Source organism: Hyalella azteca, unplaced genomic scaffold (genome assembly GCF_000764305.2).
Source record: "Hyalella azteca isolate HAZT.00-mixed unplaced genomic scaffold, Hazt_2.0.2 contig1933, whole genome shotgun sequence".
Classification (NCBI taxonomy): domain Eukaryota; kingdom Metazoa; phylum Arthropoda; class Malacostraca; order Amphipoda; family Hyalellidae; genus Hyalella; species Hyalella azteca.
This window is the reverse complement of record NW_025932225.1, coordinates 23730-46088: the sequence shown is the minus strand read 5'-3', so window position 1 is coordinate 46088 and position 22359 is coordinate 23730. Positions and strand designations below refer to the sequence as shown.

At 35.3% G+C, this 22359-nt stretch overlaps 2 protein-coding genes across 3 annotated transcripts in view; one reads left to right on the top strand and one right to left on the bottom strand.

Annotated features, from left to right (window-relative positions):
* LOC108667980 overlaps nucleotides 1-3773 on the bottom strand; it is a 60242-nt gene extending 56469 nt beyond the window's left edge. Inside the window, exon 1 of the mRNA XM_047884532.1 lies at nucleotides 3581-3773. Within this exon, the coding sequence (XP_047740488.1) occupies nucleotides 3581-3656 (76 nt within the window). The 5' untranslated portion in view covers nucleotides 3657-3773. The remainder of the gene's footprint in view (nucleotides 1-3580) is intronic.
* Nucleotides 3774-14897: 11124 nt separating this feature from the next.
* LOC108667959 lies at nucleotides 14898-20856 on the top strand. 2 transcript variants are annotated; one of them, XM_047884482.1, is made up of 8 exons: nucleotides 14898-15155; nucleotides 15465-15545; nucleotides 16124-16269; nucleotides 16869-17021; nucleotides 17269-17537; nucleotides 18193-18298; nucleotides 18588-18699; nucleotides 19190-20856. In XM_047884482.1, the coding sequence occupies exons 2-8, from the start codon at nucleotides 15482-15484 to the stop codon at nucleotides 20419-20421; spliced, it is 2082 nt and encodes a 693-aa protein (XP_047740438.1). In that variant the 5' UTR covers nucleotides 14898-15155; nucleotides 15465-15481; the 3' UTR covers nucleotides 20422-20856. The 2 variants fall into 2 exon arrangements, with proteins under 2 accessions (XP_047740438.1, XP_047740437.1); XM_047884481.1 differs by having other exon boundaries at nucleotides 16121-16269.
* Nucleotides 20857-22359: the final 1503 nt, after the last annotated feature.

Here is a 22359-nt window from a genome sequence, read left to right as displayed (position 1 = left end):
AAAAATTAGACAAGCAGCTATAACATAATGATTTTGGTAACAATGCCAATTAATAAAATTGTGATGAGTGTAATCGTTGGGTGACATCGGGTTATTTATAAAACTCGGCCAATGGTTAACTATAAAAAATAGATCGGACTGAGGCTCGCTTCTCACTATATAATGTTTTTATAACCAAGGTCCGTGATATATTATGCAAACTTCGAATAAACATCGTGACTTCTGCAGGATTCAAATAAAATGAACCTTTGAATATCAATTATTTATATCAATAAAAATCAAACAAACCCTCGTGTCTATTAATCTATTGTTTCATAACGTATAAATTCAAATCGCGTAGAGGAAAAATCTCATTTATTTAGGTCTGAAAAAATTTTTCCCTTTATTTATTTATTTAAAATTATCGATTTATTTATTTAAAATTAGCATTTTATTTATTTTCATCTTTTACTTTAATATTTATTAATTTATTTCACTCTATTTTGTTCTGAAAAGTCAGGATCCAGATGGATGTTTTCTTCCCACTCTACCAAACCTTAACTGGACCGCTGCTGCAAGATTCTCGGCGTAATTTCGAGTATATTTTCGAGCATGGGAAAAATGAACTGCGCTTTCTCACTGCTCTTCTTAAGAGTTCAATTAAAGGAAGCTTAGAGGAGCAAGCACCGCATATATAACGTGGAATTAGAACGTCAGGGAGAAGCTTAATATTGACAGCAGATCATGACTGAGGAATGGCCGAGCATACGAGTACACTTTGAATGTTCGCTCGTGCGTTCAATTCGCGTATGTCGACATTAAGATTAAACTGGGATCTTGAAGATTTAAATTCCGTTAACCTGCACTAATTTTATTGTAATATAAATTAACTTTATTCATATTAAACTAGTTATATTATATTAAGCATTTAATTCAGAAGCAAATTAGTGAATTACTCCAATAATAGTTTTAGCACGCACTTAATAAAGACTTACATTCCGCATGGGTGCTTTATTATACATCAAATAATGCTGCGTTATTTCGACGTTTATTCTGAATACTTTTGTAAAAATTTATGAGCTAGAAACGTTTAGATTTTAAATGCTCAACATTTTTAACGTTTAGACTTTAAACGTTTAGATTTTAAATGTTCAAAATTTTTAACGTTTAGACTTCAAACGTTAGATTTTAAACATTTAGATTTTAAGCATTTAGATTTTAAACGTTTAGATTTTAAGCATTTAGATTTTGAACGAGTAGATTTTAAATTATTTTAAACGATTTTAAACGCATATGTGACCTTATTTCTGAAACATTTGTAAACGGTTAATAAATGTTGAATCAATCAAACGGTTAATTAATGTTTAGTCTTAAGACGTCATTGAAGGCTTAAGAAATGGTGAAACCTTCTGACGGTAATTTCAAAAGGTTTCACCACAATCGAATTAGCAAAAAACCTAACTCTATCAAATATTTTTTACTATTGTCAACGTTACACGTCACTGGCTTCGATTTTGAGACGTGGGCGCAACACAAGAGCAACAAGCGGGAGTAAAAGTGGGGTAAAAATGGAATAAAATGGAGTAAAAGGGAGTAAAATGGCGCTAAAGCATACCTGCAAGTAGGTAGTTTCAAACAACGCTCTATATTCGTCAGAGGTTGTTTACGTACCGGCCACGGAAGCCCGAACGATAATCTTAGGTTATTGCAGCAGCGGTGAAGCTCTGCACCGTTCCAACTTTTGCGAGACTTTAATGTTGAAACCTTTACCGCAGTTTGAATTTGGCATGCACTGGCGCAACATTTTGATGTGAATGTAAGCGGAAGGAAAACATACTGAGGGAGAGGGTGCGACATGTGGACCATATACGGTGAATCTGATTGTGTTATGGGTGCATATCGGATTTTATGGGCGCCTAGTTTGAATATTATGGGTGAAACATCTGGTATTATGGGTATCAGATTGGTATTATGAGAACCAGTGTGTATTATGAGTACCAGTGGGTATTAGGGGTACCAGATTGGTATTATGGGCGCCAGATTGGTTATTATGGGTGACATGTTGGTATTATATAGTCGGAATATGTCTGACACCGTCGGTGTGATCATTATTTGTAAATGCACGTGGAAGATGAATGCTAGGTTTCCTGTAACAAATGATAAATTCTAGAAAATTGACGTTTTAACCCACACTCAACGAGATTCTTATACTACTACTATTCTACTATTTTAAAAACTTTAATTTTAATGTCTTAGGAGGCGACCAAAATGCGCCGTTATATTTCTAAGTAAAATAATACGATTACAGTTCAATTATTAAAAATTTTATCAATAAATTTCTTTAAAATTTTATTTCAACGAATTAACATTTTTGCGTAAACGGATGTTGGCTCGTTGAGTACAATAACAAATTCTGAAGTGCGGCAAGAAAAATCATATAATAATGGATTTGGATTAATCCATTTTAATGTAATATTGAAATGACTAAAGTCATCATACATTTTTTTCGCCACAATATCAAAGAAACCAGAAAAATATAACTTAGTACTCACTGCAGTGAGTGACAGAGAGCGCATTTTCTCGTCGACGAAAACGTGGTCACGGACAGACGGACGGACGGACAGATAGACGGACAGACGGACGGACATGACGAGCGCAATAGTGCCTTTTTTCCATAAATGAGAAAATGCGCTAAAAACAAATGCCAAGGAAGCGCCGGAGCTGAAGCGGCGCAGCAAGGATGCGAGGGATTGAGATCCTCTGATACGCGAGCGTATCAAGGATACAATGGGTCAACAAACCTGGGTGAATCCAAACAAGATACTCAAGCCGTGAACACCTTCTTTGTAGTATTGATTGCTGAAGTCTCCTCGGCGTTTTTTTCTTTCACCACTAAAGAATTTTTAATACATTATACATTTTCATTCTACAAACTTTGTAATAGATTATACTTTTTCATTGTAAAGAATTTTTTATACATTTTATATTTTCATTCCAAAGAATTTTCAAAACATTATATATTTCCATTCTAAATAATTTTTAATACATTATACATTTTCATTCTAGAGAATTTCTAATGCATTATACATTTCCATTCTAAAGATTTTTTAAAGCATTATGCATTTTCATTCTAAAGAATTTTTAATTAATTATAAATTCGGTTTGTGCTCCGAAGAAAAGAATACCTTTGTTCAGCAGTAATGGAATATATATATTCATTGTTACAGGCTTATTTTACACACAGCGTAACAATGAAGTTAAATGCGTGGCATGATACGCGCAGGTGCGTGTACAAACAAACAACATTCTTAGTGCTGAAATATAATATGACGTATAATTTTATATTGTTTATTTATATTACAATTACATTTCCATATGGAAATATAATTGATATATGATGCAAATATCAAGTAATTTAGTAAAAATATTTACCGATTTTAACATATTATTGATAACAATATTTATTGGAACATTTGCTCATTAATTATTATCCAACACTCATGACGGAGAATATTAACTATTATAAATAATAATTGTTATATTAATTGTTAAGTGTATAATAATTTAATATTAAATATTATAATAAATGTTCAATACTCACCAGTTTGGGTCCAGCAGTCAGTGCAGTCCTGACACAACATTGACCATTCAAAAGCCAGTTCTGCGTGTGATGCCATTTTCAAAATTATTATTATTATTGCGGTTTGTTTTCAAACTTTCAACAGGTGCATCAATAATACTATTGTTACGTACGGTTAAAAAGTTCACATATTTCTACGTTTATATGCGAAAACATTTACGTAAATCTGCGAAAATTTGTACTTTAATCTGCGAAAAAATCTGATGTTGTACTGCATGTATCTGTAACGAGAAAAAATACGAGAAATAACTGAGGCAAGTAGGAAGATAATTGCAAAAATTACTACTTAGCAATAGTTTTCAAAATGTCACATAGCAAGAAATTAAGGGAAATTTGACAAGAAGTTACTAAATTTTCTCAAAATATAAAATATATTTCACGACTATGTTTCCCAAATTTTCTATAGTTAAACGAAAACTTTCGCTTCTTCAGTGCACGGGAAGATTTCTACGCAAATTCAATGCTTCCTTGTTAAAAAACATCTCTGAAAAAGACCGGAAGGAATCTTATTCCGAGTAATTCACCGACAGTACGCATCTTAGCAAGACAATTCTTAGTTTATATAAAAAACAAAGTGCCACTGTGACCAGCAATTCAATGCATTTGTTTCACCATTATTTAGCCACTATCCACTATTAAAAATATTGGATGAGTTTACTCAGTCTGTCTTTTGGCCGATGCTCGGCAGTCTTTAACGCAGTCATGTTTTTCTAGTAGGGCTGCATGTGGTCTTTACGACGTCTTTGTCGCTGCGGATTTCCGACTTTCTTTTAGCCTTCCACAAAAGCACGACAACGACCGGCAAACCGACAGAGATACAAATCGTTCCAGAAGGGTTCACATCTACGAAAAATGCATCCATTTCAAAACTTTAATGGGTTTGAAAGCGACTTGCATTGCGCCAGCAAATTAGGCAATTGTTGCTTGGTCTAACCCAATTTCAATTTCAGATTTGAAATTGAAAGTCATGCTCGGGACCTTTGACGCTCACAAACCTGCAGCACGCGCTCTCACTGAAAAAAAAAAAATTAAATAATGGAACTCTCACTTTTCGAGTTCAAGGGTTGAGGGTATTTTTTCTCATTTAATAAAAATCGGGAATCACGATCGAAGGAGGAGAGAGATCTAATGCTTAATCACGTATCGCGAGCAGTTTGTTATTTCACTCTGGACCTTTCGTATCTATACTATTAGTAATCACTTAAAAAATATGAGGATACTCTTTAAAATACTCATGTTCATGCCGAAGATTTTTCGCTTTTTTAGCATAAGTGCACTGAAACGCTCTAAGTATTAAACCTTTATAAGCCAGCAATTCTACCATTCTAGTTATAAGTGTCCTGAACACAGAATTAAAATATTATGCCATAATTTTTCCGGCATCACAGCATAAAATTAATGACGTGACAAAAGGCTCATTTTCTGACGCAATTTAATTTGCCACGATAAGCATGTTGCTCTTTCATACATGTTAACATTGATTAACATTAAAATTGTTAACATCGTGGGACAGTGCGAAATAATTTTCATTAAATATTATTCATTTAATTACTGCTCCACATGTACTGTAAAAATATATGAATATAATTGATTTACCTATAAAATCACTTCAGTTCCATTAGGTTCATCTTCCACTTGGTATTTTACGCCCAATAATTAATGAAATAGTTTTTTTTGAAATTCTCGGCGCTCGTTTCTCACGGAGACGCTGCAACTCCATCTTTCCTGTACCCATGGCGCATTTCACTGGCATTCTCAGAGTTACACTGAAATAATTCAGAGGTGCAGTGTCACTCCCGCGATTGTTTTGACCTCTTCCATGAGGTTGTGGCCCTCACTTCCCTCTCTTCCTCCCTCCGTCTGAGGGAAACATTGCAAATCCGAAATCTAAAAATATTTATCGTATCTGAAAGAAAAATCACGTCCACTATTTTAATATTTGGAAACAATTCTGCCCAATAAATTGTGGCTTAATTTTTGGACAGTACTAATGTATTAGTACTAATGCACCAATTGCTAGTGCACCAATTGCTAGTGTACCAATGTTATGCACATAATGCAATCCATACAAATGCAAAAACTGAGATGCAACGTAACTATTTAAACGTTGTTAAAATTTTGCCACGTCACGCGTGAGTATATCGTAATGTTTTGCACGCACGTAATGACATTTTTAGATCGTTGCAATTTAGCTTCAATATGAATGTCTTTGTAAACGTAGAAGTACAATTCAGCTTCAAAACAATAAATCTAAACGTATTTTTTAAACACGATGCTAGCAGGAACCAAGAAAAATTATTTAATTGCGCATTTTATTGAGCGAATCGGAACAACATTTGCGATCAAGATCATGTACAAACATTTAACTTGCTAAACAACAGACTTACTAAACTTAGAACTTTTTTGGAAGTTTGTATCTACGTTTATAAATTATTTCAACTTTATAACGTCAGGGAAATGGAAGGAAGATATTACAAAATGAAGAAAAATGTCATTTGATTTGACGTGACCTCTCACGAACGAGATAAATTGATGATATTTCCATCATAACTCTGCTACTTTCAACTACCTGCAATCTTCTGTGTTTTTTCGGTCACCTTTAAATGTTGTATTCTCGTTGATAGACATATAATATATAATGGCTAAAATTAAATGGTCTAATGCGATTAAACTGTGATTCATATAAGCTCATCTATTTAATTTACATCGTCAACACTGTGATGTAGAATAGTAATTCAACAATAGCTTACAATTTCGTTGTGAATTTACATGAATCATTTCTAATAATTATTAAAGTGAATTTACAGGAATCAAGTAATTCGCAATGCTTAAACTATGCATCGTTTGCTTCGTTCTAATTGCAATAAGCCAATAAAAGTCAGATTGTATATCCGAGTTATCTTGTTGAAGTTAAAAAATTCATAATTAATTCATATTGCAATATTCACTGAGCTTCTAAATTCAGTGTACGTATCTTGAGTTATTTGAAGAATTCAATTTTATGTATTTTTCAGTACATCATAATTAAGTCTTTGAACACTTAAACTGAAAGAACAAAAATGAATATACGTATATACACAATAAAAAAGTATCTATTATTTTTCCGTGAATTGCCACCAACCAAATAGATCATTAATTTGATTGTTAATGAACGACTGACGGTTGAGCGGTCATTGATATATTTTAATGAAATAAAAAAAAAACAATGAAAAAACACCCAAAGATTGACCGTCTGATTATTTTGAAGCGATATAAAATCGTCTCAATTTTAAGTCACGGTTCTTATGAAATCGTGAAGAACTGGTCTGCCTGCGCTCTATAAGAGGCTGCGATGTTGAGGTCAACCCCCCTCACCCCCCGTCGTGACTGTTTCCCCTTGCCCCCCGTGCCCCATGCATGATGTGCAAGCAATATATATATATATATATATTTATTTATTCGTTGTTCACGTAATTTATTTATTTATTTTATTTATTGTTAAGCTCGAGATTTTGTTTGACACATTTGAAATACGAGAAAAATTACAAATCGAACGTACAATGAATTGACGATTTAGAAATCAATTCGATTCAGATTGTGCAAAACATTTGAATGCAGGAACAGATAAAAATGGTTCGGAAGAGGATCTTACGTCGTCCATGGAGCCAAAATTATAGGAACGACGACATTGCCCTATGATTGATAAGGCTATTTAATAAGCTATTAAGTCGAGCAGAACTAATTATAAATGGCGTTGGATATCTACATAACAATAATATAGCATATATCAGGCGTTGGATATATAACAATTATATATCAAATAGATAGCGCTGAATTTATAACAATGTTATAAGAAATATATGGCGCTGGAGACAGCGCGTCGGCATCAGCGTCGCGGCGGGAGCGTTGCCCCCAGACGGCGGGAGGTCAAGGCTGCGAGTGAGACTAGTACCGCGCGGTCAGGTCAACATGCTTAATATTCTCTACAAAAAATAATGAATGGCTGTCTATCGTCTATTTTTGGCTAAATATGGCCACCTTCTTATAAAATTTAATTAAAATGGGGTTTAGGGTTTGAAATTGAATAAGAATATTCAGAAACTGTGAGGAAAGCGGGAGGCTAGTAGCAAGCCGCTTAATAATTTCATTCATTTGTTTTGCGTTCAGTTTCTAAATCAAGTGAGGATTAGTACAAATTAATACAAATATTAATACAAAGCGCATCTAAAGGCGTGTTTATACTGCCATCATCAAGTGAAATCCTGAAGCCGAACCGCGTCACGGACCTGAAAATCCAGCGAAATACACGAGGACTACGAGGCGAAATGTGCCCGAGCCATCGAGACAGAACGACTCTTGCAAAGGTCGCTGGATTGTCGCAAGATCGCTTAATATTTTTGTATCACTGAGCTAAAGGTTCAGTGACCCGTCTTTTGTACCACTGAGCTAAAGGTTCGGTGGCCTGTCTTTCATACCACTGAGCTAAAGGTTCAGTGACCCCTCTTTTGTACCACTGAGCTAAAGGTTCAGTGCCCCGTCTTTTGTACCACTGAGCTAAAGGTTCAGTGGCCCGTCTTTTCCAGCAAGATAGAAGCGCGTTTGCATTTCAGTTTTCAATCAAAAAATGATTGGGTGATATTGTCCAAATACTGAAATACTTTCTTCACGTAGAACTGATGCGCTTTTTGACGCGTAAAGCTGGGTCTGGATGACCCACAACAGGACCAGAAGTGAATCAGTATTTGGATAAACCCTAATTATTTCTGTGAGTGATGCTTGCACCTCGGCTTGACTTTTAACCACAAGATTTGCAAGCCATTTGAGTGTGCGGAAATTGCGTCATGTGCTTGTTAGCGTTGGCGCTAGCGGTGAAAAAGTTGATTTGATAGTAAATGAAAGTAATTCATACGTGAAGATGATAATAGTTATCATTTCAAGAAGAAGCGTAAGTTAATAATTAGGTCATGTGGTAGTAGTTTGCTTCGCGACACTCTATAGTGGTGGATTGAATTTGACGGGAAGACGGAAGTAAATGATAAGAGTTAGTGATGTAATTGGTTCATTTGTAATTGGAAGATTATAAAGTTAGTGTGGTCATTGTGTAGCCTCTGCCATGGAACTATAGAAATCATGTCGAAGAAAAGAAATGCTTTTTCAATAGAAGACGGAACAATCAATTTGTCCTAAAGCAAATTATAAGTTTGATAAGATCTTTGAAAAATTTCGTACGTTGATAAAGAAGCAAGAATTTATTGCTTTTCAATAAAAGACGAAAAAATATTAAATAATTTAGTGAATAATAACATAACATATTATAACTGATTAAATATTAACTTAACATATTATTATTATTATTATTATTCCACGAAGCATTTATCGCAGCGTCTGGTTCAAACGAACTTCGAGGGCACGTCACACATAAGATTAATAGCAAGCGAAAAATAAATAGGCATAAGAAAGGATGGGAACGGATAAAATGGCTAAGCACTAGATTCATAGGCTACACTAAATAGTTCCGTCTTTAGGCGTCAACGAAACACCTGCAAAGAAGGAGCCGAATATATAATAACCTAACATAATAGATAATAACTTAACATAATAAATAATAACCTAACTTAATAAATAATAATTTAACTTGATGAATAATAATTTAACATAATAAATAATAACCTATCATAATATATAATAACTTAACATAATAAATAATAAATTAGCGTGATAAATAATAACTTAACTTGATAAATAATAACTTAACATAATAAATAATAACTTAACTTGATAAATAATAACTTAATATAATAAATAATAACTTAACTTGATAAATAATAATTCAACATTATAAATAATAACTTAAGATAATAAATAATAACTTAAATTAATAAATAATAACTTAACTTAAAAAATAAAAAATAAAAACTTGTAGCAGACTTTGAAAATGCATCCTATAACAAATACGAAATTACGATTAATGACTGAATTGTTCTTATTTTACAATAAAGTAAAACGTTGAATTGGTTGAAACAAATAAATATTTTGCAGCAAATAAACGCAATTAATTTGTTACTACGAAATAATTTCTGCAAAATTATATTATTTATTAAATAAAAAATTTAATTATCTAAAAAAAATAAATTATTTTAAATGATTATTTAAAATATTATTTTTTAAATCATTATTAAAAAAAATTAAATTATTTTAATTATCAGCGGTTGCCGCACGGGCAAGTTCATTCATTTATGCTCTGCAAAAATTCAACTACTGCAGAAAATTCGCTGTATTGTGGAAAATACGAATGAAAAAATAAATAATCATTGAATATGATTTTATATTTTTGATCATATTTTTTGTTATATTATATAGGTGATATTTTATAAATAAATGATTAATCCCCTAAAAATGATTTAGGGGATATTTATGATTCAGGGATATGTTTTTAGTCATGAAATCAACAGAAAGAAATAAATTCAAAAGGACAGTACTTTATTTGTATTAATTTTTTAGATTCATTTAATGTAATGAAAATATTCAACCCAGTTAAGATCCACATTTACTTCTCAATGCACTAACTTTTATTCTGTCTGTCTTTCGTCAGCAAAAAATTGTGGCCACCAGTGAAATATTAACATAATTTATACGTTGTTTTAATAACAAATATCGTAAACCTATTTCCCCTTATTACAAGCTGCGCTTCGGTGAAAAGTATAGAAGCTACTTAAATAGGATAATATTACAGTGATATGCATAATAAAATTTACGATCAAATGCATGAGCTTCTGACAATGAAGGGCTTATCAGTTAAGCTTTACACCTAACGATAAGAGATCCTGATATGAAGTAGTCTATAGCACCCTCTCTAATTATGCAGGGTGATACACGGAGACTTACTGATTTGAAAACTCAATAAAAAAAGAACTAGTAAAGATATTATTACAATACAAATTTTATTGGAAAATAAATTACCTGAATTTTTATATCATTTAGTTTCAAGGGTGACATTGGACAAATGAGCGCCCTTATTATCAATGCATTCACTTAGTCGATTTTTGAAGTTCCGTTCAACTCGCTGAAGCATTGACGGGTATGTTGGCTTTGGTTTGGCGTATGTTGTTCTTTTAAATGAAGTAGAGTACTTGGACAGTCATTATAAACAATTGATTTAGGAAAACCCTATATAAAAATCGCACGGAGCAAAATCGGGGGATTGGGTCGGTCAGAGTAAGTCAGCTCTCAAGAAGATGAGGTCAATACCCGTCAATTTGCTTCAGCGAGTTGAACGGAATTTCAGAATTTCAAAAATCGACTAACTGAATTCATTGACAATGGGAGCCGTCATTTGTACGATGTCATCTATAAAACTAAATGATACAAAAAATTCAGTTAATTTATTTTTCAATAAAATTCATATTGTACTGATATCTTTACTAGTTCTTTTTTTATTGGGTTTTCAAAAGAGAAAATTTTCGTGAATTGCCCTGTGAATACCGCCAAAGCACTGAAGGCCGACGTCAAAGTTAGCCTTCATTATTAAGATCTTACAATAATTTTATATTAATTACTTTTAGATTGAAACCTGGAATTAAAATTTAACCCACGAAAACTGGATAAATTCGAATTTCATGCCTGTTATAACTTAGGAGGCTGTTGCTTTGATGCCAAAGAAGGAACACAAATAGTTCAAAACACAGCATATGTTTGACTTATGATACCTGTTCGTTTCGAAAATGTTATAAAAAATTATGTGTACACATTGCATCTATAAGCAAGGAGTAAAGCGAGGAAAATAATCAAACAATGATTTATGTACCGGCATCTCAGAGGTAGGAATGAGATCAGCGAAAGAGAACGCACATACAACACGAGACACGCACCGCACGGCGTCTGAGCGCCGACTGCCGTGCAGCGAATGAATGCACGCTGCGCTCGTACACGGGTCACCGCTTGTGAATGAACTCGCCGTGCACCCTGCGTGCTCTCACCTCGACTGTTATTGGCTGAAAAAAAATATTTATACTATTTATAGTGTACTACTTATATAAAATAGAGTTTAAATTATCACTTTTTATTACTTGTTTCAACTCACGTTTGAAACAATAACTTCGGGCATTCAAAACAATTGTCGTGATTGAACAATTTGGTCATATAATTTGAAACTGTGTTATACTTCACTGTGTATACTCCTTGACACTGTGTATATCCTCCACTTTATTACTTGGAATTCAGTTGCACTTTTCTGTATCAATAGTTTCAATCGGTACGGCTTGAAAAGAAGTTTGTTTCTGAGTAGTTGGGCATGTGGGCATGAGATTATCATGGTAATTATAGCACAAGAACAAAACATAATCAAGGGACAATATTAAATGACATTCAACAATATCATAACAAATCAAGTACATGTCTTACCAGGACAAAGCAACTGATACGATACATGGCCATTCGAATAAAGACAAAATTAGGCATTAATCCCTTTATTCTCCCTAATAAATTTTTATCTTCAATTAGGGAAAGGTTCATTTTCGAACAAAGTGGTTTTTAGTTAAAATTTATTCTTTATTTCCTTACCGAGTGACATTAACCATGGGTAGCGACGAGCTGTTTGGTGCACGCAACTTCTGCTGCTCGTGACCGTAACCGTATTGCTTCTTCCACCGTATATAAAACAAACGATTTTTAGCGCATTTTCTCATTTATGGAAAAAATGCACTATTGTGCTCGTCATGTCCGTCCGCCCGTCCACCCGTCAGTCCGTCCGTCTGTCCGTGACTTCACGGTTTCGTCGATTTTGAGAATATGCGCTCTCTGTCACTCACTGCAGTGAGTACTGAGTTATATTTTTTTAATAATATAATAATTATTTAAGTAGCAATTATTAGATAATAATCAATACAAAGTATATCAACCTTCTTAATGATACTAACATTTTCAGAGCGTGGGATACGGAACACCGTATTGATGGAGGACGGTTAGAAACCGTAACCGTACTCGCAGCGTCACTGCCGTAGTAGATTATGTTACAGCAGCCGTACTCGCAGCGTCACTGCCGTAGTAGATTATTTTATAGCAGCCGTACTCACAGCTCCGTTATAAGTGTGTAAGCAGTACTCTTAGGAAATATCGAAAAAAATATAACTCACTACTCACTGCAGTGAATGACAGTGAGCGCATTTTCTCGTCGACGAAAACATGAAGTCACGGACGGACAGACGGACGGACAGACGAACGGACTTGACGAGAACAATAGCGCCTTTTTCCATAAATGAAGAAAATGCGCTAAAAATAACAAGAGATCGCACGAGATGCCAGATGGAGAAGGAACAATATAAATGAAAGAGAACGAAGAAAAAGGCACGATATGTGCATAATTAGGCTGGTCGTTTTGATTGAGTTTTCATTGTGGTTAATTGAACCGAAGTAAGGAAGACCACAAGTCATTGGTTGTTTGTTCATTGGTGGGAGTTGGGGGCGGATGATGGCTTATGATGTAGGTAGGATACTGATGAATACTCAATTGGCCTCCGTTTATTTCATCTGTATCCCGCGCATTGTTGATGAAAATTTGCAAGATTTGCCGGGTATCGATTTGTTAATATTGGTCCCACATGAGCGGCTGTTGCGTAAATTGAAGTCTTTGGGAATTGAGAATAATGTACTCAAATGGATAAGAGATTTTCTAGTATAGGGAGACGACAGTGCGCAGCGGCGTGCCACAAGGAAGCTTTCTGGGTCCTGTTTTATTCGTTTTGTTTTTAAATGATCTGCCAGAAGCTGTATCTAGCGTGTGCTCGATGTATGCTGACGACACGAATGTTTATAATACAGTGAGGAATACGTCGCCAAAAATACAGTTGCAAGGTGATCTTGACAGGTTGATTAACTGGGCTGATAAGTGGCAGCTGCGTTTTAACGCTGACTAATGTAAAATAATCCACCTTGGCAAGAATAATGAACAGCAAGATTACAGTATGAGAAGACATGGTTGCAACGACAGAGTGAAGATGTCGAAGTCGCTAATGGAAAAAGATTTAGGAGTTAATCTCGACAATGAGTTGAAATTTTCTAAGCATATTGAAGCTCAAGTTAATAAAGCCAATCAACGACTTGGACTGATCAGACGCTCATACGAGTACATAGATGACGAAGCGAGGAAACTGTGTGGTGAATATTTATCGCGGCGGTAAATATTTACTGGAATAGGGGTGACCAAAGCTAGAGTTTGGAAATGCAGTGTGGACACCAATACTAGAAACGGATAAAAATTTAGTCGATAGTGTTCAAAGAATTGCAACAAGGATAATTCCGGGATTAAAAGACAAGCCTTATGAAGAAAGATTAAAGATTATGAAGCTGCCAAGCCTCTGTTATCGACGTCTGCGTGGTGACCTCATTGAAGTATAAAATATAACAAGTATACCCACGGTTTATACAAGGTCCCAGAAGAATTACTAGAATTTGATACAAGAACCAACACCAGGGGCCACGGCTATAAAGTAAAAAAAAACTGCGTTGTAACACATCCATGCGACAACATTTCTTCTCGCTTCGAGTCACCGACATGTGCATGGAACAGCCTCCCTGATAGCATCGTTGACGCTCCGAGTATGAACGCGTTCAAGAACAGACTAGATGAAGCTATGCATGCAGGTGCATTTGTTCAGTCTTAAAATGTATAGCACCTTACGGGCCTTGCAATAAGTCCAGCAGCTATCTTAATCAGTCATCAGTTATGGAAAGATCGGGTTCCAAAGGCTGGATCCCTTGTGAATCAAGTCACGAAAAGTACAAGAATCGGCAACAGCCCATGGGCCTATTTCTTCAGTGCCGACACTTCTATTTTATTCTAATATGTTTATTCGTTAAGCCTGTATTCACATTAAATGATTTTTGCACTGTATAAAATAAACCATGCGTAAAAGAGGTAATAGTCATATAATGCGCAATCCAAGTTAGGATAGGCGACAGATTTCTCATTGACCTTCATATAATCTAACCTTGGCGACACTTGTAGCCTTTATGTAGCTTCTCATCCACCGTCATACCGCCACATCTAATGCTCTAACTTAAATACTGCTTACCTCGGAAAGGTTTACAGATTTCTAACAGTCCGACTAATATTATTGAAAATAAAGTAAATATGATTTCATACTTATATCGGTTAATTAATTTCTTACTTATAACAGAACTACGTAATTGTTACTCGTATAAATTGACCGATATAAGTAAAAGCTACACATTAATTGCAACATAATTACATTATTAAGAACCTTATTTTAATTTCGTTATTTTGATCCAGTTTAGGACTGTAACCAGTTGCTGTACATGCATCTGAAATAATGATGATTAAAAGATAAGCTATGACATCGTGCTAGGGGTGACTGAACGATATGCGACGTCTGCTGAACCGTACAATCAATCTACAATCAATATATACAATATACAATCTATAGGAGATAAGAAATCTCAGACTGCAGGACTTTATCCTAGTTGGAATATACGTCAGATCGAACTGAACCTTCGTACAATGAAGACCGCATGGGCGACAAATAAAACTTATCGATATTAGGTAAGTAATATTTATAAAGAATAATATTGATAGATGACTATTTAATGCATTTTCCAATAAAATCTAAAAAATTTCAGCTTGCAATTAAATTAAGGAGATTCCCTTTCTACGTACGAATTGTACAATTTCATAAAATGATAAAGAACTATTTATTGCATTTTCCAATCAAATCTAATATTATTTCAGCTTGAAAAATAGCGAAATTCCTTCTCTAATTGCGAATTGTACTATTACACACAATATATTGCTGTTATTTCTGCGTGATTTTTATATAAACTTAATATTGAAATGTTTTAAATTGACTTACAGCAAATTGATCCGCCACGATGGCTGTTTGGCTGCACGTCGCTTTAGCCATCGCAGCGCTGCACTCGGCCACTTCTGTCCATGGTGCGCTAGGTTACTCTGTATACGTGATAAAATAGAATTTTCTCGGCTTTCATGAAGAACTTTGAGTAAGTTAGTAAATACAAATATTTAAAAAAATATATTAGGCTTCGCCATTGCATTATTATTATACTTATCAATATTTTTTATTATTATTACAACTATTATTGGCATCATAAAATAGTATTATTATAATTATTCCTTAATTTTTCTATGATTATTTTTGGGTAAAGTTAATTGAAATTACGTCAGTCAAAATGCAAAAAGTCGTTCTGGAGTGAACCTAAAAATTTGCAAACGATATTGATAGTTAATAGTAATTATAGAAACTACGTTTGATTCACTATTATAAGGATATGTTATTATCAATTATTGTCATAACAGAACATTGCAGTATCAATAAATAAGTTTTACTTGAATTTTCTACGAAAACACGCAAATATTTATTGTCATGCATGTAGAAATAAAAGAGGAAAACGAAATAACTTTCTTTCAAAATTCTTCGAAAACGAATAAATTTTTACTTTTTCCTTTTCATCAAGAGGTGATAATAAATGTCCCTGAACCATCACCCCCAGCAGGAGCGCAGGACAGCACCCGCGTGACATACCGCGCGGCGGCCGCGCAGTTCGCGCCCTACGACGACTGGGCGGGCGGGGGGGCGAAGGGTATCCTGGATACCAACTTGCGCACCATCGCCGCGCTCGCCCGCAACGCCTCCGCGCAGGTGACAGCCGCGGCACTAGTGTCATATATTTATAAAATTTCATATATATAGTACTAGTGTCATATATTTATAAAATTTCATATATATAGTACTAGTGTCAGATATTTATAAAATTTCATATATATAGCACTAGTGTCATATATTTATAAAATTTCATATATATAGCACTAGTGTCATATATTTCAGAGGAGTATCGAAGTATAGATTGTAAAAGGAAAAAAGTTGAATAAAATATTACATTGAACACTTTCAACAATAACAGTACAGCAAAATGCGATGGAGAGCGCTATCAGTAAACAATAGTTGCTGGTCATTTAATATTTGATATACTCAATATTGATATACTCGTACTCGTATCCCACGTCAATCAGAAAGCAGTCTCTCAAGTATTATTCGCAGGAGACAGTGTCAAATATCAGGCTATGATTGAAATTTTATTACATAGCAGGTATGTGAATAGGCCTACACTAACTTATACGTATATAAATATAACATCGTATTAAAAGGTAAATAAAAAATCTTATTAGTCTGTAAATAAAAAACCACATTATTCTCATAAATTTTATCTGTATAATTACTAATGTTCGTATTGTGCCCAGGGTGCAGACATAATCGTGTTCCCGGAGTACGGCCTCACGAGTACAAATCTCGGCGCCAACAGAAGTCAACTCCGCGAGCTGTGCCAGGTGCTGCCTGAGCCTGGGGACGCGAGGGTGCCCTGCGCTGAACACAGTCTCGACCCTAATTCTGAAGTAATATAAAACAAGTTTTCTGCAATGATTATGGATTTTATTTTAAAATTTTAGTCTCATTTTGAAACTGGTGGATTAAAGTGACATAATTTTGTAGGAACTTAAACGAATTGAAAAACAACTGAGACACAATCAGAAATTTTCAAGGGTATTCACTCATATGCGATCTGAACAAACTCACTCTAATGCCGGAGAAGTTTTGTGTGTGAAACTTTTTCACTGTGTTTTAATACGTCTTTTCTTACAGATGGTTCAATCGTTGAGCTGCCTCGCTCTGGAGTTGGATATTTACATTGTGGTGGATTTGGCAGAACTTGTACCTCAAGCGAACTCCTCGAACGAAATATCCGGACAAAATTCCTACTTTAATAAGAAAGATGAGCAAATAATGCAAGGAATAAAGGGTGAAAATCAACGACAGAAATTTTATGCTACAGAAACCATAGCAAGTGAAGAGGATTTTGAGGCGTATAACACGCAGGTCGTCTTCGACAGAAGAGGATCCGTGGTGGCCAGGTGACATTGAGTCTAATTCGTAGGATTCCTACTGATTCATAGGATTCCTACTGATTCGTCGGATTCTTTCTGATTCGTAGGATTCCTACTGATTCGTAGGATTCCTTCTGATTCATAGGATTCCTACTGATTCGTCGGATTCTTTCTGATTCGTAGGATTCCTTCTGATTCATAGGATTCCTCCTGATTCGTAGGATTCCTACTGATTCGTAGGATTCCTCCTGATTCATAAAATTCCTACTGATTCGTAGGATTCCTACTGATTCGTAGGATTCCTACTTATTCGTAGGATTCATCCGAATTCGTACGATTCCTACGAAATCATATAATTCCTACTAAATCACATGATTCAAACTAATTCAAAGAACATTAATAATTCGTAGGAAGCTTTCACTAATGCAGTGCTATTTACATATTTCTTCAACCGAATATGGTAAGGTGATTCATACAGGTAATCGAGAAATACCGTTTTCAGCTTAACATTTACAAGATGAAAATAATTTTTTTTCAGCATTACGATCCAGAAGGTCGAAATGTGTATCGAGGCAAAAAAGCTGTTATTCTAATTTCATCATCGTTTATTTTATTATAATTTATTATATTATATTTCTACTATAAATAGTGAAGTTCCTCTCACTTCAACATCGCTGATCAGGTACAGGAAGAAGCACCTCTTCTTCGAATCTGATTTCGTGGCGGGCAACGAAAGCGATGATACGGCGCTCTTCGTGACTGACTTCGGGGTGACGTTTAGTCTGCAAGTAATTGATGTCTAGAACGATAAACTCTTTTAATTTTAACTGAAAATTATATTTTCAGGACCATGCAATTGATAATGGTTGTTTTTAATTCGTTCATCCACTAGAAAACATTTTTACAAAATAGTTAGATAATGTTTTAAATTTCAATTTCGAAGTTGAATTAGTAGTAATTAACTTGAAAGTTCTAATCTGTGACAGTCTAAATGAAAATTTAATGTTTTCCCGTTAATTCTTCTAGTGTTTTTTCAAATAAATATTAATACAAATAAAGTTTTTCGTTAATCGCAAGGTGTGTTTCGACATCATGTACGAGTCGCCGGCGCAGTTCAACATCGTGACGAAGGGCGTGAGAGACGTGGCTATGAGTACGGCTTGGATAGACGAGCTACCTTTCCTCACAGGTGACATATATAATAAAATAATATTTATTATTATTAGGCCGTAGGCCTGTCACTGTTTATCAGGCCGTAGGCCTGTCGCTGATTCTTGACATTGCAGAACATCCACAGCATGTTGCGAGCTCGAACTCGCAACTCACTGCTTCAAATTTACTTTGCTAACCGCACGGCCTCCTTGCCGATTCTGACCAGAAACTGGCGCACAGAAATGAGATTGAACCCGTACATCTCGGTACTCTGAACTTTAAACTCTGGGCCACCCAGCCACGTAATTATCTTTTAACCGCATAATTATCTTTGGTTAACTTCATTAAAAGCATCTTCTAATTCAATTTATTCACACTATAGAAACCATTGCCAAGTTTCCTCGTCCACGATTCAAAAGAAGTTTATTACTTATCATGAGCTGAATGAACAAATATTTATTCAAATTACTGCATTTACTTTGAATCGATTTCATTCTATTGACTAGAGCGAATGTGAACAATTCCAGCGCCGCAGATCTTCAGGAGTTTCTCGCTTGGCCTCGCGTCGAACTTGATCGTGTCGAACCTCTACCGCCCCGCTGCTGGCATGCTCGGGTCCGGCATCTTCCACGGGGACCACAACGACGGCGAGAAATACACGTACGACGTGGACATCTCATTGCCGACGCTCCTGGTGGACGATGTGACGACGCTGGTAGACGCCGAACTGATGGCAGACTTTCAGTTGAAGGAGAAGATTCTGAGTGACAAGGTGGTGGGGGAAATGTCCAAGTTCCTCTCCAGTGGAGATGACAACATTAGTATGGATTTTGAGGGGACATCACTTGCGGGGCTGTTGAATGAAAATTTTGCTGGAGACATAGCAGGTTTTCTTAATAGTTCCAAACACCTGTTCGATAGTGAGAATAATGTCGAGGTTGTGTTAGAATCGATGTTTAAAGATGTTCGTCAAATAGTAGAATGGGATAGGTTCAGTCAAAGATTACGATGTTCAAAAGTTTGTCAGAGCGTTAGGTCACTACTGAAGCATGTCGACAAATGTGGCAACAATTCAATTCATGACATTAGCAACAATATATCTATAAGCCTCTCTTCAATCAGTGAAGTATTACGAAATAAAACCAATACTCCATACTGTTTAGAAGATGAATACTTGAGAGATCAAAGCCCAGACACACAGGGTGACATACCCACTATGGATTGCAAAAGCGAGTCTCCACAATACATTATACACGAAAACATATCAATGTACTCGCACGGTTCTCTACCCTTAAGCGATTTACCAGCAGTTTCGTCGCTTAAGGTTTGCGATGGCACATTTTGCTGCGAAGTTTGGTATTCATACCCTGTTGCGCAAGTTGATGATGGAATCGTTACAAATCAATCTCAGTACATGCTTCTTGTATACAATGGGACGGTAGGTAAAGGCTCTGGCACATACTTGATGTGGACTCAGACTTGTGGAGTTGTTTTTTGTTTAAACCAAACTGACGTGAACTCTTGCGCGGCGGTAGATGAGCCTCATCCTGAAATTTATTCAAGTTTCAGGCTGTTAAATATCACCGGAAACTTCGACACAAACTTTGTGTATCCAAGCGTCTTCAACTTGAATTTTGAATTGGTGGATCACTCATTTTGGTCGTTCAAAAGCCGACCGTATGAGTTAATCGTTAACGCTGATGTTGAAAATATATTAACTGCCGTATTGTTCGGAAGAGATTATAAAATGGACCCATAAGTATTATCCGAATAATATTTCCTAATTGAATTCTTGTTATGATAATTTTATCTAAGGTGTAATTTTTTTAAAGGATGAAGGAATACTTGTTAAATCAGAGTATCCAAGTTGTAGTTTAAAAAAAACGATATTGCAAACGTCAATAATCAATAATAATATGGGTTGTCGACGCTGTGGCCCAAGTATGAATACCGTTACTCAGGTTAAAAATGTGTTGATCACTTTCGATCATGCGTTTCAGTAGAAGTTGCATCAAGAACGTCCGTATCATGTTTTTTGAAGACAGGGAGATGCTAAAATAATTTTTTTATCGAACTTTTGGTGTTTTTTATATCTTTTGTGACTTGACTCGGGCGAAACTAAAATTTGGAGCAAGATTTAATCCCGAGACATTACTGTTATTTTACGCAGGTAGGGAATTACAAGATTTTCCCGCATATCCTATAATTGACCTAACGTCCTGGCTAAGTTTGGAACGCTCCCGCTCAATATTTTGACGTAAATATTTTTGATCATAGATCTTAACATTTGCTCCGTGTTATACGCGCTTTGCAGCTGGTCCTCGGAATCTGCGAAAAGACCTGCCATATATCCGCTTCAAAATATTCATTAGACAATAAAGATATGTTTCGACTCGTACAGGATGTCGAAACGGCAGGGTGGCCCAGTGGTTAAAGTTCAGAGTACCAAGATTGGCGCAGAGAGGCGCGGGTTCGATCCCAGCTCTATGCGCCAGTTTCTGATCAGAATCGGCAAGGAGGCCTGGCGGTTAAGCACAGCAGAATTGTAGCAGTGAGTTGCGAGTTCGAGACCTCAAAATGCTGTGAATGTTATGCGATGTTAAGAATCGGCGACAGGCCTACGGCCTACTAAACGCTGAAACCGCTATTATTTATTATTATTTAACACACCATGCGATTTAATTGAGATGGGCCACCTTCATAATTATCATGAAATGAAACGAATTTAAAATAAATAACTAAATAATTTAAATAATATTCAGTTATTTTATTAAATAAAAATTTTAATAAAGTTACAGAAAACTATCCCATGCTTTAAACTGTTGATGACTGACTTCTGGTGATGATGTGGTGGTTACTGATATTTTAGTAGCAATTAAAAAGGGTTAGCGTTTAAGGTTCATCCGAAGCAAAAATATTTTTTTTTATTCTGGAAACGAAAATGGACGGAGAAATGAGGAGACCATTACGACGTTACCAAAGCTGTTGAATATCGAAGAAAATTTGTAAATTGAATCAAATATATTTATTGGTACTCTTAAATAAACAGTTGAAAAATTAATGCTCTATAGAATCTCCATAGAAACAAGAAAGACATGTAAAATCTATCTTCTAACAGATCATCATGAATGTTCATGTTCGGAGGTGTATGAATACTCACTAGATTCTTCTTGCGAACTTATACTCTCATCAATTCATCAATAAGTTATTCACTTCGCCACAACGGACTCTCTTCGTTCAGACAACTTATGCGTTGTACACTTCGAAATCATCTTCGATGGCACTCGAGTTTAATAAATTGTGCTCATATTTAGGTACTTTAATAGGAGTTCGTTTGAACTACGACAAGTTCTGCCAAATGCACATACTCAATTCCAGAGCAAGGTCTTCTGAACCATCAGTGAACAAAAATCATTTTAAGCGAGAACCGTTCAAACTCACATATTACATGGAACTCTCATTTGACTCTCGTTTCAAAATAGGAAATAAATTCGTTTATTTTCAAATGATATTTATAGCTACCATTTTAAACACATAATTTTAATTTTTGGTCCAATCCCTTCCTCCCAGTTTTGCAGTGCTGTGCTGGTCTGCCATTGTGAATGAACTCTCAGGTCCATTCAATATCCAGACACGATGACTATCGTGGATACGCGCCAAAACAGCCCATGTGTGCGGTGCCAGGCTTCAAGCACAC